Source organism: Ctenopharyngodon idella, chromosome 5, assembly GCF_019924925.1.
Source record: "Ctenopharyngodon idella isolate HZGC_01 chromosome 5, HZGC01, whole genome shotgun sequence".
NCBI classification, from domain to species: domain Eukaryota; kingdom Metazoa; phylum Chordata; class Actinopteri; order Cypriniformes; family Xenocyprididae; genus Ctenopharyngodon; species Ctenopharyngodon idella.
In genome coordinates, this window is record NC_067224.1 from 4,486,536 (window position 1) to 4,512,932 (window position 26,397).

Sequence of the window (26,397 nt, forward strand, 5' to 3'; positions counted from 1 at the left end):
GAGTGGCGCTCTGCATTTGCAGCTTTCTGTGAATATCCGGAGAAGAAGAAGAAGAAGAACATCCGGGTATTGTTCCACCGCTAAAGAAACGGATGATAGAAGAGGCTTAACGAATTTTGCTGCCAACTACAGGGATACAACTAATTCGTCTCTTTATTCGTTAACATGGCGGCAAGTACATTTGTTTGATTATTGTTTTGGGCAAGATCATATTCGACAGAAGCACATAATGAAACAGTAATTGATGGGTTGCATTCTGTACTCGGAAAATGGCGGATAGCCTACTTTAAGCTAAATAGAAAAGATTGAATCGCTCAAAACAAAGATGCGAACTAAAATGGTAACCCATTTTGTTTAAAATTAGAGTGTATTTGAGATGATGAAGGTATTTATTTTTGTTAGAATTTGCCATCCAGCACGTAATGCACGCAAACAGGCGGCGATTAGCTAGCTAATTCGACTCAGTCCTTAGTAGTCGCTAACACTGCAATTGTACAAAGTAATGTAAATGTTCATTATCGAGTGGTTTAATGCTTTTGTATTCTTTACATGTTTAACAAAACAGTGAAGCTCGATTTTTATATTTATATTTGTGATTTATCAGGCAAATGACGACGAGTTCGGCTTGGAAACCTGCAAAACATCCAGGAGCTCGAAGCATTGTTCACGGTCCAGATCGCGCTCAGTGGAGCGAAAGCGCAAGTCAGGTAAACCAAGGCCCGGTTTCACAGACAGGGCTTTTAGCCTAAGCCAGGATTAGGCCTTAGTTCAATTAGGGCATTTAAGTAGCTTTTATAAACGTACACTGCGAAAAAAACAAAACATTATTGGTGTGCATCTTGAGACAAAACGATGGCACTGACATATTTTAAGATAGGTCAGTACAAGTTGCTTTCAGTTAAAACAGCTCAAACATGTATTTTAAGCCTCTGTGAAACCTGGGGCAAATGTATTAATGTCATGTTGCAGTCATTCTCATTAAAACAACCCCCATAAACTTTTAGTAAACATCTAACAGGATGAATTCATACCCCTATAATTGTATGCAGTCTAGGGCTGCTCGATTAATAATAATATTAATAATAAAAAATAAAATAAAAAAATCATAATCACGATTATTTTGGTCAATATGACCAAATGACTTACAGTGCTCAGCGTAAATGAGTACACCCCTATGAAAAGTAACATTTTAAACAATATCTCAATGAACACAAAAACAATTTCCAAAATGTTGACAAGACTAAGTTTAATATAACATCTGTTTAACTTATAACATGAAAGTAAGGTTAATAATATAACTTAGATTACACATTTTTCAGTTTTACTCAAATTAGGGTGATGCAAAAATGAGTACACCCCACAACAAAAACTACTACATCTAGTAGTTTGTATGGCCTCCATGATTTTTAATGACAGCACCAATGAACAAGTTGGTGACATTTTGCAACATCTATCTTTTTCCATTCTTCAAGAATGACCTCTTTTAGAGACTGGATGCTGGATGGAGAGTGATGCTCAACTTGTCTCTTCAGAATTCCCCATAGGTGTTCGATTGGGTTCAGATCAGGAGCCACTGAATCACTTTCACCCTGTTCTTCTTCAGAAATCCAACAGTGGCCTTAGATGTGTGTTTAGGATCGTCATGTTGGAAAAGTACACGATGACCAAGGGCACGGAGTGATGGTAGCATCTTCTCTTTCAGTATAGAGCAGTACATCTGTGAATTCATGATGCCATCAATGAAATGCAGCTCCCAGACACCAGCAGCACTCATGCAGCCCCACATAAGGACACTGCCACCACCATGTTTCACTGTAGGCACCATGCATTTTTCTTTGTATTCCTCACCTTTTCAAGCCATCAGTTCCAAAAACATTTATCTTGGTCTCATCACTCCAGAGTATAGAGTCCCAGTAGTCTTCATCTTTGTCAGCATGGGCCCTGGCAAACTCTAGGTGAGCTTTTTTTTGTGCCTGGGCTATAGGAGAGGCTTCTTTCGTGGACGGCACCCATGCATGCCATTCCTCTGCGGTGTACGCAGAATTGCGTCACGGGAAACAGTCACCCCAGTTTGGCTTTCTTCTACTTTAGATAACTACAGTGAACTTGCATGCCGATTTTCTTCAACCCTTCTCATCAGAAGATGCTCCTGTCGAGGTGTTAACTTCCGTGGATGACCTGGACGTCTCTGAGAGATGGTTGCAGTTCCATCTTTTTTTAAAATTTTGTACCACTTTTGCTACAGTATTCTGACTGATAAGTAAAGCTTTGCTGATCTTCTTGTAGCCTTCACTTTTCTGGTGTAAAGAAATTATTTTCTTTCTCAGGTCTTGTGACATTTCTCTTCCATGTGGTGCCATTGCTGACAGCATGAAATGGGAAGGGGTTTTAACACCCTTTTATAGTCAACTGTCTGCTGGACACCTGTGTAATGAATAATTAGACTCCCCTGTGGTTGAATTCTTGTTAAATTAGACATTTGTAGTCTAAAATTTAGCTTTGCTCCAGAGACTTTCAGTGGGGTGTACTCATTTTTGCATCACCCTAATTTGAGTAAAACTGAAAAATGCGTAATCTAAGTTATATTATTAACCTTACTTTCATGTTATAAGTTAAACAGATGTTATATAAAACTTAGTCTTGTCAACATTTTGGAAATTGTTTCTGTGTTCATTAAGATATTGTTTAAAATGTTACTTTTCAAAGGGGGTGTACTCATTTATGCTGAGCACTGTATATGGGTATTTGAGTTTTTTTTTTTTTTTTTTTTTTTTTTTTCCACACTAGCGATATGTAAAGTGTTTTCTTGGAAATAAGGTTGCTATGATATCAAAATTTTAGATACCAGTGAAATTTCACATTTTTTTTGACACCAATTTCAGCATCACAGTAGAAATACTAGGCTAAATTATTTAAGTAAAAAGTCCTCAAAGAATTAATTGATAAAAAGTAAAAAACAAAGAAGAAAATTACAAACAATAGGACAAACACTATAGGAAAAAGATACAAATGAAATAATGTGTTATGTTTTTCCTGTAAGTCTATCTAACACTGTTGTGTTCAGCTGTAATACTACAGAAATATTTGCATACTATGGCAATATTATGGCCTATTTACTGCTGTAAATGGTTGCTAGAGCATGGAAAAACAGTTTCCATAGTAATATTTAAAACTGTGTGCTTGACCATGTCTGAAGAGTTCACCCCCATGTCAGTACTGTTCTGGTGCCAAAATATGGCCCCTTAATTTTACTATACGGTTGCTAACTTGCTAGGGTGTGGCTTCACAGTTGGTATAGTATTTTTATGTTAGAAATATAGTATGTGTTTGTAGAATAGCCTGGGAGTAATATAAATAAAACCAGGAATTTGTAGGCTTCTGTTACACACACTATATGACCTGCACCAGTCTCCGTGTGGTTCAGTATTAGGCTGCTCTCTTGATTTAAATGTTGTAAATGTTCTTTTGATAAAAAGTAGTTGGCAGTGCGCCACCATTAAAAAGAGGCTGCAAAGATTAAAAAACAACTGTGGCAAAAGGAATGCAGTGCTTCCCACAGGTTTGAAATATACTTGCGGTGGTAGCTGGGTGAAAAATCCTCCTATACCCACGGCACAAAAATGGTCTACTACATGTGACAAACAACAAATAATGTGTGATTTTTTTTAACAGTATTTTTATTTATTGAAATTAATGTTAATTACATAGTATGTAATTACATGTAATAGTATGCTAATATTATGCATTATTATGCATTGTAAATTATGCAAAATTACAGCATTTAAATGGTTATCCTTTTCCTATGTTCTCCTTGCTATGTCATATAGTGTCTCTCTTAGTGAATGGGACAAAGATTTTACAAGTAAAATTTATATAATGAATAATATATGGGTCAAATAATGTTCTTAGTCTCTTCTTCCTGTGGTGCAGACTACAATAATTTACTATGAATTAAATGGAAATCAAATTAAATACAATTGATTGTGTAACCAAAATACCAATAATGCCCAGAAGAAGAAAAAAAAAAACTTAGCGTGTGACTTAATTATAAACACACCAGGACTCTTATTTTGACATGTCTACACAATTGCGGGCTGATCCTTCATATTCTTACAACCGTCTAAAACATATTATATAAAGGCCATAAAGTAGACATTGTCATAATTCATCAACTTGAGTTCATTAGCAATCGTTTGGCATACATCTGCGCTTTTCGTTGATTGAGAATCACTTTGAAGCAGTCTGAAGCGCTGTTGCGTGAGCCTGTAGAAGTGTAGAACGCGCAACAGCGCCGCCTTGTGACTTTGCAACATGCAGCGCTCTTTGTGAAATATCCACCGTGCCTCTGCAGCGCACGTGGTAATTAGCGGGACTAAACAGTTATCGCGCACAGAACGAGCAGGTATGAAACGCTTAGGGCAAGGCTAGATTTTCCACTAGTTAATCGATCACGGATGGTTTCATTATCTTGGGCGGATACAAAAGTATAAGAGGATAAAAATAATAAAAGCATAAATGTGTCTCCAAATATACTTAGGCGGCCCGCCCAAGTAAAGTCTATGTGTGGGAAGCACTGAAATGGGGATGGACAAAAAGCTGGAAAGTACCTATATGTACACTCATTTTTCCGAACAGGTTAGAACTGTATAAAAGAGAGAGCTGCGATTGAGACTGTTAGATGTACAGCTGGCATCTCAGCTTTGTTGACTGGAATAGTAAAGTCTGATCTTTGACATCTGGAACATCTTGACTTTGGGAGATTTCTTGCAAAGAGAGAACACTTTTTCTACAACATTGGCAAGGTGATATTTATTCAAAAGGGCCCATCCTCATATCTCTAACGATCTTCTTGTCTAGTTATGACTTGTTCAGGTTGTTAGGCTCTCCTAAATGGTTGGCTAGGCAGTTGTCAGGGTAAAACCTAAAGCCTGTTGATTACTTTTTAAAAGAGCCCAACCACATGTTTTTACGATGATCTGAGGCTGAGATGCTGTTAAGTTTGCTGTACGGTTGCTAGGGTGCCCTGAATGTTACTAAGGTGTGGCTACAGAGTTAGTATATCATTATTTATTGGCTGCTTGCTAAGAATGACTGACACAGCCATTACTTTTAAGAGTTTCTCCTAAATCGGCAAGTTTGGAGCTACTTCTAGCCTTAAGATGTTTTGTGAATACGGCTCCAGATCTTTTGTATGTGCTTCATTAAATATAGAACTGTTTTACTCAAGATGCCTACAAAGGAGATGCCAAAGATGAGCAGAACCATTGTCCATTGCATATGAAGGTTGATTGATACTAAAAGTTCTTTATTTTTATTTTTCTTCTCACTAACATTTGGATATTAAAATTAAACGGCAGCATTTGAGATAATAATAGTGATGCTCCGCTTTGCTAGATGGTGCTGTTATTTCAGTCACTAATCTTCACTTGCCTTATTGAAGGTCCTACCTCTATCATGAGAGATAGCCAATCATACATCAAACTTTTTGGGTGGCCAGTGATGTTTTAGGTCACTACATGGACACTCCACTGGCTACATTATGCCCAAACACATGAATTATGATCAAAATCGCAATGTCTCTCCATACCTTGTCAGGAATCAAATCCCAGCTTGTGTTAGCCTTGAGTCCATCTAAATACTGCTACATAAACATTTAAATGGTCTTTCTCTTTCTCCCTTAATTATAAATCTGTCACTGATCAAATGCTGTAGTAGTAAGAAGATAAGCAAATTAGGGCTGTCAGTAGGGGTTATTTTGGTAATTGAGTCATCAGTTGATTTTTTTTTGATGATTAATCAGGTAATCAGATATTTTTGTGGTAATAAAAATAGACCTAAGCAAAAAATAGCCTTTGAAATGACTTAAAATACACATATAATAACAATGATGTTATACTATTTGGTTCAAGTGAAGTATCAAAAGTAGAGAAGCACCAAACGATCGGCCAGGGATCGGAATCGGCCGATTTTCCACATGATCAGCCCGGATCGGTGACCGGCCGATCAGTCTCACATCTTGCCGATTCCGAGCTGAACCGTTTTGTTGTCGGCGGCACAGGCAATAATGTCAGCTGCATGTTCTCGCTCTATTCTCTCCGACGGCGAAGTGACACACCTGCCTCTCGCAGACTTGTCTCTTTCTCTCCAGTTATATAGGGCTTGTTTTAGGGGTATAACGGTTCTCAGTAAAAAAAAAAAAAAACCTTACTGTTCTACTCACACGGTTCGGCATGCACGGTTCATCTCTTATCTGAATACACATAATACGGTTTGTTGAAAAAAAAAAAAAAAAAAAAAAAAAAAAGTTAGGCTAATGTATGTTTCTGTCGATGGATATGCATTCTGGCTTTCCCCTAAACTCTGCTCAATGCTCTGTTGAACTTCACTAAATGAATGTGCATGTGGCACTCAAACCAGCAACAGATAAAGGAGCAAACAATCATTTAAATCAGACTCTACTTTGCTGTTTGATGATCGTGCATCATCAAACCATGATTACAGTATCAAACTGATGTGTCAGAGGTGAATGCAGGTCTTTGTAAGTCAGAGCTAGGGCTGGAAAAAAACTGACATTGCGATACTGTTTTTCTGTGACATATTTTGCGATATGAAAAAAATTCACCAGATGACTTGAATAGCTCTATTTGGAAAGAATGAATCATTCTAGTATGATTGGGGTGATTTTGTAAGTGAGTGAATATGCATAGAAAACAAATTACAAACATAGATAAATATAATAGAGCAAAGATACAAATGAAATAAATAGTGCTTTATATTTTCCAAGTCAAACAGTATTCAGGTACATAAATTTAATCAAATGAAAAATAACTGCATAGTCTCACTGTATAAATTAAACATAATTAATCTGTGTTAAATCTACAAAAGTGATTTCTCTCTGTCTTTTGTTGTTTGATTAACATTCATGACACTGAAAGCAGCAGGGGCTGCTGTCACTTTAAGACCGAATACGTGGTGCGGACCCAAAATACTGTTACACATCTGGTTTTCTTTCTCAATTGTTTAGTTCACCTAAGTCATAATCAATTGTGTTTTTGAGGATAGTCGATCTTTTACTTTTTTTTTTTTTTTTTTTTTTTTTTTTTTTTTTTTTGCATGTATATGTCCGTTCAGGCAGAAATAGACGGAGAAGAGAATGGCATTCAGTGTTCACGTGCATCTGCACGGCTGTATTTGTGTCTGCGCGTGTGTGCACTTTGGTTTAAAATGTCTTGAATGTTTCAACTGACAGGACCTAAAACACATTCAAATGATAAACTTTCCTTGTATGATGGACAACGTTGCAATTTAATCCGAGAATCACATGCGTTTTGAACCGTGGTGTCTGGTCCATACGGATTAATGATCTCTACTAGACATCGCACATCCTGCGATGTGACAATCACGGATGCGCACATCGCGATTTCGATGCTAAAACGATATATCGTGCAGCCCTAGTCAGAGCTTTCCTGAAGTGCCAGTGTCTTGCTGAGTTTAACAACTTTTTATTTTTAAAGTTTATGAAAATAAAAAGTTGTTTTACCTGTTAACTGTCTTTCCCACTTTTGAGCAAAGACATGAAAATGACTTCCAACTTAAATTGTTAAAAATCTTGAATACTTCAGAGCACAGACTTAAGTTCGGTATTTTTTTTTAAAGAAAACACTTCACAGATTATTGTAAAAGTAAAGTTTAAAAAAAGTTTATGAAAATGTAAAATATATAAAATAGATCTTTTTTTATATTTTATATAAAATATATATTTTACAAAACATGTTCAACTCTAAAACTTCAAGAAAATCAAAGCTAAATATCTGAAGTTCTGTTCCAAATTTTAGGTTGGTATCTCAAAAAAAGAACTTTTTTGTGCGCAGTACCAAACTTTTCCACTAGAAGACTCCACGGTGACCATATAAGGACTCTTCTATTTCCATATATGGTTTGAGTGATCTGAACCATATTTTTCCATACTTTTCAAAATATTTATGAAGTAGACATCATATTCAGAAGAAGTTTGGGCAGTAATGTTAATATTTAATTTGATCTAAATCCCTAAAACACAGAAAAAATCAGAGTGTCTTATAGTTTGGCACCACATCACAAATGAAGAATCTATCTCTATTTATCTTTTGCTCAGTCATTTCTTTTGAAATATCAGTCATCAAATATGAAAACTAGAGTGAAAGCTTTCAAATGATATATATAGTTTAAGATTACTTTAGGTTTATGGCAAGTGTCCCACAGATGTGGGGAGGGGCAGTCTTAAAAATAGTGGTTAAAAACATTTTTATAAATCATAAATTCAGATATTTATTCTTTGCAATGTGTGAAAAGTGTTGATGTTAAAATGTAATTATTTGTACATGATTGTATGTTGTTGTTTTTTTGTTTTTTTGTTTTTTTCATAGTGTGATTTTTGGGGAATTGTATTGAATCCAAATAGGGTCAATTTGATCCGGACCATACAGGCTGTGAATTTTTAAAAAGTTACATGTAATTTAAATCCTCCAGTGTCCTTCAAACAATCATAATTTGTGTCTTTTTTTGTCTTTTAGGAGACAAGAGGCACAGACGAAGCCACAGCAGAAGCAAAGAGGTAACTAATTTTAGTCCATTGATGTCATGTAGACCTAAATTAAACTGGTCACATCATCATTAGTTTTACAGCTGGCATTTCTAGTTTTAGCCCGTGGTAAGTATGCAGCTTAGACAGATAGGAATGAAATGCCAGACTGAGAAGAAAAGCACTTACTTAATCACAAGTGCATGTAATCTTAAATTATATAAATTTTGATAACAGATGGAGAGAAATGTCTGTTTGGGAGCTTTTTTAACGTCCTGTATTTTAGATCATATGATAACATTTGTATAATAAATTACACTCAGCGTGCTAATGCACGAAGAGACACTCTGAACAGAAGACGCTGCTGACAGATAGCAAAATTATATGCCTACTACCTGGACAGGTAACTATCAGTCATTTAAACTTATTTGCCTATAAAAAGATCTCTTTTTGTCTCACAACCCCTTTTTTTTTATATAACAGCTCAGAATTGCAATTAAAAAAATGAGTGGCCATTCCCCATGTGAATGCATGCAGATTTGCACAATTTTATAATACGTTTTAAAACAAGTTGCGCACACTGAAATTATTTTTCTGATGAATTTGGTCATAATTGGCTTTTTACGCTGTACGCGGTGACGTAAGTTCGTTTTCAATGGGAGAGCAGGGCAGGAGGTAGAACAGGCTCATTCTCGTGAATCATGCCACTTTGTTGTGTACAACCGCAGCTGCTGAGATTATTTTATTCAAATTAAATTATATTTAATATTTAGTTAACCTATTCTGCCCTACAAAGTCTAAACACAGGGATTTAACATTATTTTTCTTTAGCTGAGTGTGAAAACTGCAGTACAGTGTTATTTTAGTTTTATTAATACGTTGAATTAGCTTTTATTATTTTTTTTGTTTTCATGTTAATTTTAGTTACATTTTTTAGTAATTTCGTGTTCATGTGCTTTTGTCATTTTATTATTTTTAGTTGTTGTTTTTAAATATTGCTCTTTAGGTTTCATTTAATTTAATTTCTGTTTTAGTTATTTCCAGTTAATAATTTTAGTGCTGCAACAAACTTATTTCAGTTCAAGTTTTTCAACTAATATTTATATTTTATTTTAGCTTTATTTTGGTAACACTTTACAGTAAGGTTTCATTAGTTAATGTTAATTAACTACTTTAGTTAACATGAATTAAAATGAACTGCACTTCTACAGCATTTATTAATCTTAATGTTAATTTCAACATTTATTCGTACATTATTAAAATCAAAAGTTGTAGTTATTAATGCACTATGAACCAACGTGAACAATGAACGACTATTTTTATTAACTAATATTAACAGATTAATAAATACTATAACAAATATATTGCTCATTGTTTGTTAATACATTAACAGTAACTAATGTTAACGAATGAGGCCTTATTGTAAAGTGTTACCTTTATTTCAATTGACAGAAATATTTTTAATAGTTTTAGTTCATGATGATAACCCTGCTGCAGTAAATATGATCCACTTTAACCCAAACTTTAAAACCATTTTTTTTTAATTGCCGTTGTTACTTAGTTTTGCCTTTTGTATAGCAGTATTATCTTTGCATTTCATAAATGAACACCCACACATTTTATGGAGAAATAAATGCCATTACGCATAAAATTAATAAATACATGTACCTTTTTTTTTTTTTTTTTTTTTTGTATTAGCTCTCACTTGCGTGCAACATCATGCGATATTTAAACTGTAATCATGTCAGAAATACGATTTTTTCGTTCACTTGCACAAGCGGTCAATCATTGATTATCATTTCAACCACTTGCGCTTCCGTTTTTTACATTGCTTATCGTATATATGACAGCGTGCCTGTACACACAAGAGGTGGCAAGATTGCAATAAGTTTTTCTCGTATCATGTAAAATGCCATTTAAAGTCAACATGAAACCGCATTCCCAACCCAATTTACTTCCATAATGTGACATATTTCAGAATGAAACAGTATTCTGTATCAAAATGAATTTTATTCCTCTTGAATTGACTCAATTGGGGCCAAATCTGAATTTGTGGTCAGATATGTGGAGATGTATGGTGGAAAGAATAAAAATATATATTTAGACCATATTTTGAGACTCTCCCTGCTGGGAACCAAGACAGTGGCTAGCTAAAATGTGTACAATGTGACCGATAAGTCAAGTAGAATAAGACCAGGAAGTAGGGCTGGGCTATGGTTTTTTTTTTTTTTCCTCCCAAATAATTCAAATGTAATGTTTTGCCTCGATTTCATTATTTTTACATCGAGAAATCACGATTTTGTTAACAATTCAGCAATGATGATATCCGTTAAGAGAAAAAAATGATCCGACCACATAATGTCGCGCCTGATTAACTGCTCTCGTGTGACGCTCTATGAACACAGAGTCTTAAGTGGATGTTCAGTCAGAAATGCGTTTTGTGTGAGGGGGGGGGGGGGAACAAGATGTGGGCAGTGGAATGGGGAAAAAAAAAGCAAAGTTATTAAACGCAAATTGAACTTGACCGCCACGTTTTTAGAATGCCGTCAGAGCCAAACACTTGCGCTAAACATTCCGCTAAGTAATAGGAAAAATAGCACAATGGAATGCAAAAACCTGTAAAGAACTACTACTGTATGTTTGGTATTTCATATTTGCATAAGTGTGACAGGCGGAAAGGTGCTGCTATTTTCTGTTTTTACAAAGCATTTGCTGTTAATAATAGCCTATTACTAAAGGTCCAGTGTGTAAATGTTAGCGGCATCTAGTGGTCAGGTTGCAAATTGCAACCAACGGCTCAGTCCACCGCTCGCAAATTGCAACCAACGGCTCAGTCCACCCTCCCTTTTGAAATACATAGAGAAGCTACGGTGGCTGACACAGGACAAAGATGTCGTCGTCTGAGACAGCAGAGAGTAGCCAGTCAAGCAATGAGGTTTTTTTACAGAGATAAATTAAAAATCATGAATCTGACAATTGTTCTGAAAAAAACAATTTTATTTTTTTGCCATATCGCCCAGCACTACCAGGAACATGCAAGTAAATGGGGTTCATTTTGATTTCATGTTGACTTTGTGTAATAGATAAACAAGAAAAGAAAATGCCAGTTCAAATGATTGAAATCTGTTGAATTCTCACAATGAAGTTGTTGCCCTCTGGTAGACAAAGATCTCCCGTGTTTTTTTTTTTTTTTTGGTACTGAACTAGGTGTAAATGTGCTGGTTAAATGCACTCATTTGTGTTAAATGTAACTGTACATGCTGCACTCGGATGGTGGTGGAAGGGCTTTTATAGTTTAAAAAGTGTTTTTATTTTGGCAAGTTGTTCTTAAACCAACTTACTAACTCTCTTTATTGCACTATTTTCCTGAAAGAGACCAATTCTTCTTAAAACAGGCACGGAAGAAAGACTCTGAGAAAGCTCTGAAATGTCAGAGTGGATCAGAGGAGCAGATGGAGCCGTCGGATAAAGGCCGTGACAGGCTGTCTGAAGACGTGGAGGAGCGACATCGCAGAAAAGACAAGAAGTCCTCCAGGCCAAGAAGCCTATCAAGATCCCGTTCAAAGGAAAGGTAGTTTCATCTGACATTTGTCATTTTGATTTGATTTAATTCATGCAACAAGTGAATGTGTTAAGGCTTAGTGTGCTTAGATGTGAATTAATGTTTTCCTGAAGACGACATCATAGTCGAAACTGGGACAAAAGAAGATCTCGCTCACGCAGTGGTGACAGGCGATCAAGGAGTCGTGACAAGAAGAGACGGGCCAGGTCTCGATCAAACTCCAGAAGCAAACACAAACATCGCAGCAGGAGCCGTAGCAAGAGCAGGTGGACAAAGATTTTATGTTTGATTTTTTTTTTTTTTTCGTGAATGAAAATGCTGATTTGTGCTTAAACCGTGAGATGGTCCGATTTTATCTAGGGAGAAGAAGAAGAGGACAGAGAAAGCGCGGAGAAAAAGTCGCAGTCGGTCAGTTAGCCCTGTGACCTTCAGGGGTAGAAACACAGCCATGGATGCTCAGGAAGCATTGGCTAGAAGGTAGAGTGGCATCTGTGTCCTGGAAGCACAAAATCTATTTGGATTTTATACACAGAATATAACAGAAGTGAGTACACACCTGTGCAATATCACTTAAAGTCTCCGTGAAATCAAAATCAATTCATATGCCCTCAATCTTTAATCAAAATAATTTCCCCTCCCTCTTCCAGTGACATCTCTTCTCTTCTCTGATGATGTGTTTACTGGCGCAGGGCGTGACAACCTGTCACTCACATGAGATACACCAATAGCGAACCACAACCATCCAGTCAATTCCCAATAGACAAAGTCAAGTCCCGCCCTACGTTTTTTCTTGTCCGAGAAGCTATTTCACACGATATACGTCACTAGAGGGAAGAAAAGACCGTCGCATCTTCTGTTTCATATCGACTTGTATCACCTTACAGTAATTGTATTACTTGTAAGTTGAACAGGTGTCCTCACTTTTGTTGCGTTGAGTTTGTCTTACTAAGGTGTTTGTTTTCGATTGTTCATAAGAGGAAATACTCTATTTGTCAAATTAGAATTAAAGCAGGTTTACTCACTTTTGTTGTATATTGTGTGTATGTGTATAGGCCCTGTTTACACCTGGTATTAAGATGCGTTTTGGTCGATTGGATCACAAGTAGACGAGAGGGAGACACATTCCCGTTTACACCTGATGTTTTAATTAATCTCTTGTCCACTTTCAACCACTTTTGTCCTGATTTCTTCAAGGGGAGGGTCTATGAGTGGGTAAAAGTATGGGTTTTTTCAGGTCTTTCGATCTAATGGACGAAATAAGCTTAGCAATTTATATTTGAACGCGACCGGAGATGACAGAAAATCATACGGAAAGCAGGAGATTTAATTTCTGCTCTGACAGCTGCAAGATCTGCCGAACGCGGTGAGAATGGTGAGAGAACATTGTGCTTGGTACATTTTTCATCTTCAAACCAAACTTGTGTCTTCAGCCAGCAAAGTTTAAATCCCGTCTGGCTACTGCACTTCTCATAATGTTTACGCATTTGGTCAGTAGGCAGAGAATGGCTGTTCAAACTCATTCGACCACATGAGCGTTTCCACTACAAAATCAATCTGGTCAAAAGTGGGCAGGCTCAAAACATTTTAGACCCCGTTTACACCTGTATTTAGCGTCATCCATTTATGATCCGATCAACCAAAACGCATCTTAAAACCAGGTGTAAACCACGCCCAAGAAAAGGTTACAACTGTTTTATTAGAAATATTGTCAAAATCGGTTGTATTTCTACCTATTTACTAAATCAGTTTATTTAAACAACATATAAGCAACTTACTGTCTCAACAACACCCCACAAACCTGTAGTCTCTGCATATTAACGTGATCACTGCTAACAGCAGCCAATAACTGCTTTGACGTTTAAGTAGAGACGAATTAAGAAACACAACTTTTCTGAGAGGGTTTTAACAGGCTTTCACACTGGCAGTTTAGTCTGATAAAGAGCACGTGAATGCTGACATGCAGTTCAGGAGGCAGATGATGTTGTTGAACCTGAGACCATAGCTACGTTTCCATCCAAAGTTGCGAATTTAACTTATGCGCAGAATTGGCATATCACATAACATCTGCGAATAAAGCACCATTTCCATCCCATGTGTTCAAGAGAACAAAACTGTCACTTCCTGTGAAGAAAATTTCTGTAATAAAAATGGAAGTTGCTGCAATCGGGGAAGCCAGTGTGGCTCTTTTTTCATACATCCTAAATTAATTGTGGCTCAAAACACACAGACCCAACACAATAAAACGATGTTGTTTTATCTTGCGTTCGGATGCCTGGTGTTTGAGAACACAATCACGTGAGACACTTCTGGGAGGTCAATATATCAAATGACAGGCTTCAACCAAAATAACAATGCTGTGCAGTGAAACTGATCTGCTGGTTAGTCCAGTTATCCAATCACATTCTCTGAGGCAAAGTCACCTGAGTGTTATTTTTCTTTCTTTTTTTTTTTTTTTCTTTTGCCCATCGAGGGATTTAGTCAGTAAATGTGTTTCCATTGAAGTTTATGTGCATGTCTTCGATTGAGTGCAAAAAATTTTTTCTGTGTATTTTAATAATTTATGCATATCTTGCCATTTCCTTCCAGTGTTGTTTTTTTAATACAGTATCCCAAAATTCACAAACAAATATATGGATGGAAATGGCTTATGTGATTAATGTAAATGACTCAGGTGTGCTCTTGTTTCTAAGTAACATAACTTGCACATGCATTTTAGCTAACAATGACATCATTAGGTCCATGAAACATGCATAGGGGATGACAGTGGTTATGACTTCACCATGGATACGAGCATGCAAATGTAATCAGAGTTGCTAATGTATTGCTTATAATCAGCTGTCTCCTCAAAAGAAGACTTTGCGAACAGTATAAAGCCACCTTCCCCCAGGCGTCAGATGAATTACGTCTTGTGTCTCACGTTGATGCAAGTGGCGTTTACTCTGTTGCTCATAATAGAACCAAATTAATAAACTCAAAAATATAGTGACCTGCATTGTGCAAGCCATTGCTGTTTGTAATGCAAAATGAATGGAAATGCACCTGTAGAATCCAATGGGTCTGAAAGCAGACCAACACTGCGGTGGTGCCGAGAATAATCACACTCCGTTTCGGACTGAAGCAAACGTGCCCAGTGTGAAAACCACCTGAAGTATCCAACTAGGTGATTAGTGAAATTTTAACTGCTTTCTGGTCTTCATGTTCCTTAAACACATTTACTTCACGCTCTTAGGTTGGAGAGAGCAAAGAAGCTTCAAGAACAGAAAGAAAAGGAGTTGTTGGAAAAACGGCAGCAAGAGCAAGCAGCAGGCAAGTAACTGCCACAAGTCACATGGCTATTGGTGTAATAGCTTCACATCTGACCCCTCTGCAGCAGAGGTCAGCACTGTCTCCATCTGATGGTTTGTTGGTTGTTCCCCAACAGCAGCTGCTCCACTGTTGTGCGATACGGTCACCGCCGCACCTGGTCCAGCCCTGAACGTGGCAGCACTGCTGGCCTCTGGCACACAGGTCACGCCCCAGATCGCAATGGCTGCTCAGATGGCAGCGCTTCAGGCCAAGACGCTGGCAGAGACTGGCATTGCTGTGCCAAGCTACTACAATCCCTCAGCGGTCAACCCAATGAAGTTTGCGGAGCAGGAGAAGAAGAGGAAGATGTTGTGGCAGGGGAAGAAAGAAGGGGTGAGGACAAGAGTTGCTGCTCTATAGATTTTAATAGGGTTGTTGCCAAGTTATATCATACAATATAAAATGAACAAACGCAGCCGTCTGTGACCGAACACCTGAAATGTAACTTTTTCCCCCCAGTAAAATCGATGTAATATATTTTTGTTCAATGATATTTTTTATTTTGTGTTTTGAGAGAATTTCATGGTACTAATTAACATTTATGCAATAATTATGATAAATGTTTTTTAATACAATTTTTTTTTTCTTTTTGATTAAAGCAGTGTTTCATGTTAAAATAGAGACCATGCCTTTAAAATCTGATTTTTGAAGGCAGATTAGTGCCAACTAGTGGGAGTGAAAAAAGCCTGTTTTCTCTGTGATCATTAGCCGCTTTTCTACTGTCGGGCCAGTGCGAGCCAGGGCTTTCAGCGGGCCAGGCTAGGCTAATAACCCCGGACTTGTAGCACAGAGCTCAAAATTTACGCTGCATTTCCACTGTTGGGCCAGAAGCTCCGCAGCACTTTACTAAAACCCGCCCGTAACACGCCTCTCTGGAACAACGTCACACAAACCCTTCATTTCACAAACAAATGGAAGTTTTATCAGAAAAATAATCAGAAAGAAATCACTGGAAACTAGCGAGATCGTAAAGTGAACATGATGAAAGCAGGCGTTTGTTGACATTTTGTTGTTTGTTTAAAGATTTAAAAACCCAAGCATCGAAGTTTTACCAAACAAATTGATCATAATGAATTAATTTGCGTCCATATTAAACATTAGTCAAAGAAATAAAGTGGTATTTACTGTTATTTCACAAAAGAAAGAGGACACGCACTTATTCAGTCGCGTCTGTTTCTGTTTATTTGTAGTCAGGGGACAGTACGTTTACATCACATTTACAAAGAATGATAATTTCTACAAATTTTCCACCAAAAATACAACCTGAGGAGCTTTAGCACTCTCTCCAGTGACAGTCCCGACAGTTATATTTTCAGTCTGAGAAACAGAGGAATCCCGAAAAACTGCAGTTACTTTATTTTATGAAAAATGCGGAGCTAAATATGGATCTCAGACAGTCCGTTAAGAGACGAGACGTGCTGACAGATAAAATAAATACATGATTGTTATAGCCTACATATGATTTGTCTGATTTCTTCAAGCCGTCGTATTTACCATGTTTACTATATAGTCTTGGTGATCAGAATCCACATCGGATCACAAACAGAAGTTATTTCAAACACTTGCTGCTGTCTTTTGAGCTAAAAGTCTTTAATGCTGATGTTAGCTGGTCACCTACATGTAATCATCCATGGCGCCTCCGTCTCCACACACAGATAAACTCCGCCTTTGTTCGTAACCACTCCCTCAAGCCCGAGCTGGCCCGCTTTGGACCAAGGTATTCAGCGGGCCGAAAAACCCTGGCCGTTGGCCCCGAGGAAGCCCCGACGAGGCACGATCAAGCCCCAGAAGTGACAGTGGAAACGCGACTGGCTCTGGCACGCACTAGCACGCCCGCTTTAGGCCCGACAGTGGAAACGCGTTTATTGATCATAACGTTTGAATGTAAAAACACAGCCTAACATGAAGTGCTCGGTTGGAGAGAAGCGATTAAACATCATAGAACATGTAGGCCTGGTTTCACAGACAGGGTTTAGATTAAGCCAGGATTTGGCCTCAGTTCAATTAGGACATTTAAATAGCTTTTATAAATTAGTAGTAAAAAATTTAGTGTAAAAATTGCTGATGTGACCTTGAGACAAAACAACGACACTGATATATTTTAAGATCTGTCAGTGCAAGTTGCTTTCAGTTAAAACAGCTCAAACATGTTTTTTAGTCCGGGAATAGTTTTAATCCTTGTCTGTGAAACCAGGGGGTAGTTTAACATTCATGATGTTGTCTCCTAACAATAGTCTTTATAAATGGCAGTAGTTAGGAGATTAAGCTTGGTCAGTAATTTTCATTAAGTAATTTAGTTGCAGTATGAGAATGTTTTTCAGAGCATTTCAGACATCGAAGCATTTGTGCAGTATTAATATATGTTTATGTTGTAGGACAAGTCACAGACAGCTGAGCTTTGGGAGAAGCTGAATTTTGGCAATAAAGACCAAAATGTGAAGTTTCGCAAGCTTATGGGGATTAAAGTAAGTGTTTGCCTGTATTAAAATTATATTATCCATTTAAAATGTTCTTAATGCATGAAACAGAGAAATCTCATATTTTAAAGTGGTCCTATTATGCTGTTTTACATGTTCGACTTTCTTTAGTCTGTATTATTGGTGTTTGAGCATGAAAAAGGAGTGCAAGGGGACAAACACGTAACAATATTCCTCATTTAAAGTGCCCCTATTATGCCTTTTTTTTTTTTTTTTTTTTTTTTTTTTTAAGGTTCCTAATATTGTTTTGGGAATCTCCTACAACAGGTTTAAATGCATGCAAGGTCAAAAAACACTTTCGTTTTCTCATAATATACATTTAATTTCACCCGAGTTTTCAATCTTTTGTAAACGACTCGTTTGAAGCAGTTCAGAGAATCAGTCTCTCTAAACCCCTCCTTTCCGTGAGCCTACACTGCTCCAATTAGTCAGATGGCCCAGTCCTTTGTGATTGGTCTACTGCGCGCACCGCGCACCCATTGCTATAACTGAATGACAGCTATCAATTCACAAGACATTTTGAATGTATGGACAGGAAAGATAACCAGAAACTGATTAGCAATCACGACTGGAGTACGTCGTTTCTATATGGCAAGTGTCACCTTAGTTTTTGTAAGACGTGATAGCAGCGTCACTGTTATACTTTATGTAGGTGTGCCTGTGGGAACTGTATAAGAATACCAAGCGAAGCTGAAAACCTCTAACATAAGATAAACATTTAGGCCAGATGTGTACACAGACTTTTTTGTCATAATTATTAACAAAGAAAAATGGCTATATCATTGTTTGACATTACAATGGGTGTTTACTGTTTACAAAAAGAATACTTCAACTAGTTAGCGCGGACTAGCATCTTAACATCCTATTACAATACAGATAGAGCTCCATGCTACTGTAATAACAAAAACGCAGAGGAAAAAAAGTTTTTGTATGTTGTAAACTCCCACGTTAGCCGAGCACAAATGTGAATAGCTGATAATGCATTACACTTTTTGTAAACAAAAGTCATGCTCCATCCTTGATCATTACTCCAAGTAATAAGACAGACAAGCTGCATTAATCGACACATTTTTAGACAATATTGGACCCACATCTGAATAGCAGAACTATAGAAACGTGAGTTAGCCGGTTAGCAGGAGACATACAAACAAGGGTGTACATTACACAACATAACATACAAAACTACGAATTTTGAACAATCGCTAGAAAATATAAACATCAATTATTAATCATACTTACAGGTTGAGATTCAGAGGAGCAAGCTGGTCCAAAAAAACTGGGCATTGATCCATATTTTAAGACCAAGGGTTTGGTGAATCCTGCGTTAATCTCCCCGAGGTTTGAGAAACAGTCGTCAGTGTTTGAGTTTGTGACTCAAAAAACTCAAACACAACTCAAACACAAACGTTGTGACGTCACAACGAAATGGCTTGGAATTCATTTTACAAACGACTCGTTTAATTGACTCAGAGTCGACTCTTACTTTTGAGAGACAATAACTTTATATATGGTGCACTTTCAGATTTAAAACTTTGCAGGATGTTTTCATTTGCTTTGAGCTATGTTACACACTATATGAAAGGTAATTTTCAAAAATCCATAATAGGGGCACTTTAAATAATTCCTGCCCAAGGCATACACAAAAAAAGAGGATGAGGCCTGGTTGTGTCGTGTTAGTAGTGTTGCAACTCACCATTATGGTAAGGGGCAACATTTCCCAAATACACTCAAAGTAGTTGCCCAATCACAACGCACCAGTCCAGCCCACCAATCAGAGCACCTTAGGGGCTTTCGCACCAAATAGTTCTAGGAACTCCGTTATAATAACTAGCCACTAGGATAGTTCCCCAAGAACTAATTTCTCCCCCGGGCCATGTTCCTGGTTGCATTCAGAAGGAGGGGCTTCATAGAGACGGGAATTAAACAGTGTGTTACTGACAGACTGTGAAGAGAGGAGCTGCAACAATGTATAATATGTGAAAAATGTTTTTTGGACAATCAAGCTTAAACCTATTCTAGTAGAGCCCAAAAACAAAACAAAGACTTCGAAAAAGGGCATAATATGGGCTCTTTAATATAGAAATGTTCTGATTGATTGTTGTGTTCCCCATAGGGTGAAGAGGAAGGCAGTTCATCAGGAGCTGCTGACGAAGAAGGTCTTAAAACCTTGCAGCAGCAGGAAGAGATGTTCCGCAACCTGGACGTCCAGTACGAGATGGCCCGCTCACAGACGCACACGCAGAGGGGAATGGGCCTCGGTTTCTCCTCCTCTTTTTCATCAAGGGGCATGGATGCTGTCTGAACATTCTGTACTTGTGCTTCTCGTCTCTGTAAATTCTGGCCGATGTTGCCGCTGTAAAGCTGGTTTGTACGTGCTTGTAGAGAATGCTGGTGCATTAGCCTGCATGTATAATTCATCAGATCTGTCGTTTTATTCATTTTGCAAAATTCACATGTAAATACAGTTGATTGCTCAAACATATATCGTTGCTTGGTCTCTGAAAAGTGTTTAATATTGTAAAGCTGTCGTTTGGATTTTGGGTGGGGAATGTGATTGTATATTTCACTGTGTTTGTATTGAAACTCTCTGAAGCTAGCGATTCCTGAAATATCAACGACCAAGGGGTGTGAAGTCGTTTCTTCCTTGGGTAATAGGGGCGATGCTATATTGTGAATGCTTTGCTTTTAATAAAATGGTTACTACATAAATATATTAAGAACACAAAATAACATGGCAGACATTTTATTAGTTTAAGTAACAACAAAAATGAACCAACACATTTCACACTTAAAACAAAGAAATGTATTGTAAAATACTTCTCATAAATGAAGATCAAACGTTTTTGATATTTGGCTTGTTACACAGAGAAATTGAGATTGAAACAGCTGAAACCCTGACTTTTAACAGTACAAATGCAATCTTAGTTTATTGCAATGTTACTTGTGATTTTTAATAAGCAATTTAAACCTAGTTAGGTTTAGCCAACTTTAACTTAATATGCAAACTACATAAATAATTAGAAGTAGCTGCTGTGTGTGTTCCAGCTGAAGGTCAGCAATGTGCCAAATTTGCACTCGTTTAGTGTGGTCATTAGGGAGTGCCTGAATAAAAGTTTCCTAACTTTTACATTTTGGCCGATGTAATCTAACTGATGCTCAAAAAGACCAGCCTATTATCATTAAGTTAAAAAGATGGACACAACCTGAATTGATACTAGATGTAATAATGGGCCTAAATGCAATACATTTTTGCTCAACATGAGTGTAAATCTCTGAAATACAAAGTAATAATGGGTGAACTGACTTGGATTTTATTTCAGTGAACATATATTTGTACACTCAGTATTGTTTCCTCACAATGTTTGTTATTAAACACCTTTAGTTACAATCAAAATCCAAAATCTAATTGAAAAACATTCAATATACTCTTCAAACTGAAGTGCCTCATTTAAATATGAATATACATGATTATTGTAATTATCATTAGAAGTGTATAATACTAATAATACATCAGTTTAGTGCACTTTTGTGGGAAATTATAATTATGGATTACTGTAAAATGCATACAAAATGAATTTTTCCTTCTAACATTATTTCATGACAAGTGAGTTCATTATGCATTTCTCATAAAATGAAAAAAAAAAAACTGCATTCACAATGTTATTACATTTTGAGAAAATTACATTATGAAGATTTGTCTTACATTATGTACAGTTATTACATTTTCAGCTGCTACATGATGCATTCTCTCGCAATTTTGTGCTTCAGTCATAATGGAGATGACCGCTCTATCTAGACTCAAACTTTTTTGAATGGACTGGTCATGGAGGTGATTATTCTGGTCTGCATCTACAGAATGCCCTGACAGCCAGCAGCTGTTAGTACAAGCCAACATTTGTTAGTACCTTTGGTAGATCAAACAAACTTATTTATTCATATCAGGTTATGTTCCTGGTTTAATGGATATGGTTTGTTTTTGGTTTGACTGTATTGGAACATCTCTATATCTTCCATATTAGGTTCCTTCTGAAAAAAAGGTTGATATTCCATCAGACTGTACAGTTTCCTTTGCAGGTTTGTTACTTGCGCTTTCTTTGCTCCTCTCCTTCCCCATGTTTAGTTAGTCTGTTTGGTGGGCCAGTTGCAACTCTATTTGGATTGTGCCTGTTTTCATTGCTGAAAACAGCGATACTGCCTCTGAAGCCCTGTTATGCCTACTTCATTTACGCGTACGCTAACAGACAGCCTTGCAAAGTATACTTCACTTGACTCATACACGTACACCGGCGTTCAACGCATGCGCAGTTTTGAGCAATCTCTCGCCACGATGCAGTTGAGTGCATGAAGTGTCCAACATTCCACACTTCGTTTTTTCCGTTACTTTAGTGCATCATCCGGGTATTTAAAGTGCACTTTTTCTTTTTGGAATTTTGTGTGAACGCACTACTCGCACTGTTTGTACTTAAAAACGTCATAGAATAGTGCATAAGTATGCGAATTGGGACGCACCTAGTGTTTAACCAAAATCCCTTTAAGACAAGTCATTTCACTGAAATCTGACAACACCTGTCTCATAAATTTTGTTTCTAAACGCTCGAATCATGACAAAAAACGGTATTTTTCAAGCTAATGCGCATGCACAGTCCTAAATGCGCGTCTCTTGTGCCTCATTTCGGAGGCGCGCGTCTGACTGTTTCTATAGGAACCGGAGCTTCTAACGGCCGCTGCAGTGACTCGATGACTTTACCAATGGGCGATTGGCTCTTATTTTGAAGGCGGGACTTATTCCGCCATATTACGCGTTGCACTTTCTCCTATTCAAAACAATACGAGTGATGCGTCTTGTGTTATTCTATAGTCTTTGGTTTAACATAACATAATTTTGTAGGAATTGTAAACAGGTGCTAAAGAGAGTACCTATTAAAAGCCATTTGAACCAATGGGATTGCATGGGGTCCTAATGGAGACCTGATTTCGGGGGGACCCAATTTGTCACTACACCGGTCTGTTGTGTTTATGCAGTTTTTCTTTACTACCTTGTGAATCAACAAAGTATGCACGGTTACAAAAATCTTAAAAGCTGGCAAAAAGGATGTGAAGCTATATCTTCAAGTGAAAAATATTAAGATATTTACTATGAAAGATTTTCCTTTTAAATTCTTAAAAATTTGGTTAAAAATCACAAGACTGCTCTCTTTTTATTCCTTGTATAACCAAATGCTACATTTGTGCCCTCAACATGTGTGGAAAAGACATAAAAAACATTTGACTTTTAATGGTAAACTGTTTATTTGGAATAATTTTAAGGCTATACAGCTATAAAAATGGCACCTTCATGACATATAATGTATAACTGACATAATATGCAAACAACTATACTTATTTGCATATTAGACTGGAATACAATACATGGGCCACTCCAGTGATAAGATTGTGATTGGCAAATTCTAGGATAAGCAATAAAATGGGGTATTCGCTGTGTCGTTTCCAGTTTTCTGCCTCGTCACTCAGTCCCATCCAGTGTGCAAGAAGATTCCGCATTGCCTCTGGGAAAAGTTCAGTTGCCAGCTCCTCTGGTGGTGGCAAGTTCGTAATGTGTTCAATGTGTTGGGCCTTAAAACCTTCAACCCGATGGCTTATGGTGCTGTTGGCTGCATTGAACTGCTGGCCAAGCCAACCTGCCACTGCCTTTAGCAGACTGCTTGAGTAGATGGAGTAGCTCTTAAAATGAGTTTGAAACAGGGCCATCACGGCATCCGTCAGTCTTTCCTCTTCAATCCTCCCGGTAATAGAGTATTCAACATAGTCCAAGACCTTTGAGGTAGTGTTTAATTGTTCTGTTTCAATATTTGTAAGTAACTTCACTTTTTCCGCCAGGCTGTGAAGTTTCTCAGCAAGTAAAGCAGATGGGCTTGAGTTTGTTTGCTCTGTTGAGGAACAGTAGTCATGGTCTGTAGATGATGAAACATCTGACTGAACTGCGGTTATTGGAAAGATGTCCATTTCCCCTCCGTCAGAGTGTCGATGGCTTTGGTATGATGGACATGTTTTATTACTTGCCAAGATTGTTTGTGCCTCTTGATCATTTTGGGGTTGAACATGCTGGGCACCAAGATGATAGGTCATGTTTAAGTTGTTGTCATTTATTCGAGATTTCCATAGATCCTTACGAACAAAAATATTTAAAAAAAAAAAAAAAAAAAAAAAACTTATTAGAAATGGTGAAGATACAAAGACATAAAATAAAAATCATAAAATGACAAACTCAAATCACCTGAAATGACTCCATGATTGAGAGCTGGTCTTGTTTGTTATACAGTTCAAATGCCACTCGAAAAACCCCTTGAACACTATAGAACCACAGACTGTTGCTGGAACAAGGAAGTCGCAGCCCTTGGAATCTGAAGTCTAGAGAGCAAAAAGGTAAATATTAACCTTTAATAGTTCATGAAAATGAACTATTATCATCTAATGCCAAGGCCAAAAAAATGATCATCACATACCTGATGAGAAAACCAGTTTAGTTGCCAACCCTCGTTTAGCATATTTAGCATGGTATCTGGGTTGGTTTTCACTGCGAACGTCTGTGTCTGAGAACAGATCAGCTCCAAGAAAGAGAGGGATCATCTCATCCTTCACAATAAACCAATGAATCAATAAACAGAATATATAATGAGGAACTAACTATACAAAATAAATGTACATAGATTAATAAATTAAACTGTATTTATTTTAGGAATCATCAGGTCATAAAAAAAAATGTTACTGCAAAAAGCAGGTATCTAATGGAAGCTTGTTTCTCGCAATTGCGAATTTATATCTCGCAATTCTGCGGTAGCTCCTCACTGCAGAACATGAGATCCAGGATCCAGATCCAAAGGGTGGAGACGGGTAGGTTTAGGGATATGTAAAGTGGGAGGAGCTGGACCTGGATCCAGGGGGTGGAGATGGGTAGGTTTAGGGATTAGGGGGTGGAGACGGGTAGGTTTAGGGATATGTAAAGTGGGAGGAGTTGGATCTGGATCCAGGGGGTGGAGACGGGTAGGTTTAGGGATTAGGGGGTGGAGACGGGTAGGTTTAGGGATATGTAAAGTGGGAGGAGTTGGATCTGGATCCAGGGGGTGGAGGTGGGTAGTTTTAGGGATTAGGGGGTGGAGACGGGTAGGTTTGGGGATATGTAAAGTGGGAGGAGTTGGATCTAGATCCAGGGGGTGGAGATGGGTAGGTTTAGGGATTAAGGGGTGGAGATGGTTAGGTTTAGGGATATGTAAAGTGGGAGGAGTTGGATCTGAATCCAACCTCGTCCCCTGGATCTCATGTTCTGCAGTGAGGACCATCTCCTGTTCTGACTTTTTTCTTGCAACTGTGAGTTTATATCTCGCAATTCTGACTTTTTTCTCGTAATTCTGACTTTTCTCACAATTGCAAGTTTATATCTCGCAATACTGACTGAGAAAAAAGTGTCTGAAACACGCTTCCATATGGTATCTACACTTTATTTATAATTGATTACAAACAACTTTAAACTGATATGAATTAAAGAGATTTGTAAACATGTATTTAATTTATCAATAATCAAGAGAATGGGGGAACGCTCACTGGGAAAATGAGAACCCACAGTGGAAACCCGGCTGAAAAAACTTCTAAAACGCGCTTAAGCTGACTGACTGGCTTTAGTTGGTCTTCCAGCCTGGTCACACCTGGTTTTGCAGGCTGGTTTTAGAGGGGTTTGACCATTTCTTTTGCTGGTCAGGCTGGGAGACCAGCTGACCATCCATCAAAAACCAGCTAAGACCAGCAAACCAACACAGACAGGGAAAGCATACTACGATGATAAGTAAAGGACGATGCAGTTCATGTTTTCTTTCCATGCAGAAAAATCTTCTATGCCTAGGCTGGTTGACTGGTCTTAGCGGCTTTCAAGCTGATCTTCCAGCCTGGCCAAGCTGGTGTTTAGCTGGTGTCCCAGTCCAATCAGTTAGCTAAAAAAAGTGGTCAAAACCCCTCTAAAACCAGCCTACTAAATCAGATATGATCGGGCTTAGGCTGGTTCCAGTAGTTTTTCATCAGGGTATGTATACATGTCCAAAAACAGTATTATGGTATTTTTGTTAGTGGTACACTTACCTCATTAGTGCTTGGTTTAATAACGTTAAACGAGTTATTGTTTGTAAGATATAAGAATCGTATCCTCCTCCTCCCACTCTCCCAATATGACATATTGATGAGAGAAACTCCTCCAGAAGTCATGATGATGTACAGACAGGAAAATTTAAAATGGTGAAGAAATTAAGTGTTTTATTGCAAACGCCCTGACATGCCAGGTATAATCTTTAACGTGGATACAGGGGAGCATTGTAAAACCGCAAATAACTTAGGAACGGTCATCAAGTATGAAATATTCCCTAGACGCCGTGTTGTTTGCAAGGTTGAGTGTATATTTACTTCCTGAT

General features: G+C 37.6%; 2 protein-coding genes across 10 annotated transcripts; one reads left to right on the top strand and one right to left on the bottom strand.

Annotated features, from left to right (window-relative positions):
* On the top strand, positions 1 to 20,426 carry rsrc2 (arginine/serine-rich coiled-coil 2). Of its 9 annotated transcripts, none has more exons than XM_051892796.1 (10): positions 1 to 171; positions 605 to 707; positions 8,553 to 8,593; positions 11,934 to 12,131; positions 12,236 to 12,388; positions 12,483 to 12,599; positions 15,352 to 15,428; positions 15,544 to 15,800; positions 17,843 to 17,932; positions 20,058 to 20,426. In XM_051892796.1, the coding sequence occupies exons 2-10, from the start codon at positions 609 to 611 to the stop codon at positions 20,244 to 20,246; spliced, it is 1,221 nt and encodes a 406-aa protein (XP_051748756.1). In that variant the 5' UTR covers positions 1 to 171; positions 605 to 608; the 3' UTR covers positions 20,247 to 20,426. The 9 variants fall into 9 exon arrangements, with proteins under 9 accessions (XP_051748756.1, XP_051748760.1, XP_051748761.1 ...); XM_051892800.1 differs by having other exon boundaries at positions 11,956 to 12,131; XM_051892798.1 differs by lacking the exon at positions 1 to 171 and adding an exon at positions 311 to 340 and having other exon boundaries at positions 11,956 to 12,131.
* On the bottom strand, positions 20,299 to 26,388 carry si:ch211-110p13.9 (uncharacterized protein LOC562347 homolog). Its single transcript, XM_051892806.1, has 4 exons — positions 26,072 to 26,388; positions 24,448 to 24,577; positions 24,219 to 24,352; positions 20,299 to 24,109 (listed from the first exon to the last, which is right to left on the bottom strand). Exons 1-4 carry the CDS (start codon positions 26,192 to 26,194, stop codon positions 23,324 to 23,326), a joined length of 1,173 nt encoding a protein of 390 aa, XP_051748766.1. The 5' UTR covers positions 26,195 to 26,388; the 3' UTR covers positions 20,299 to 23,323.
* Positions 26,389 to 26,397: the final 9 nt, after the last annotated feature.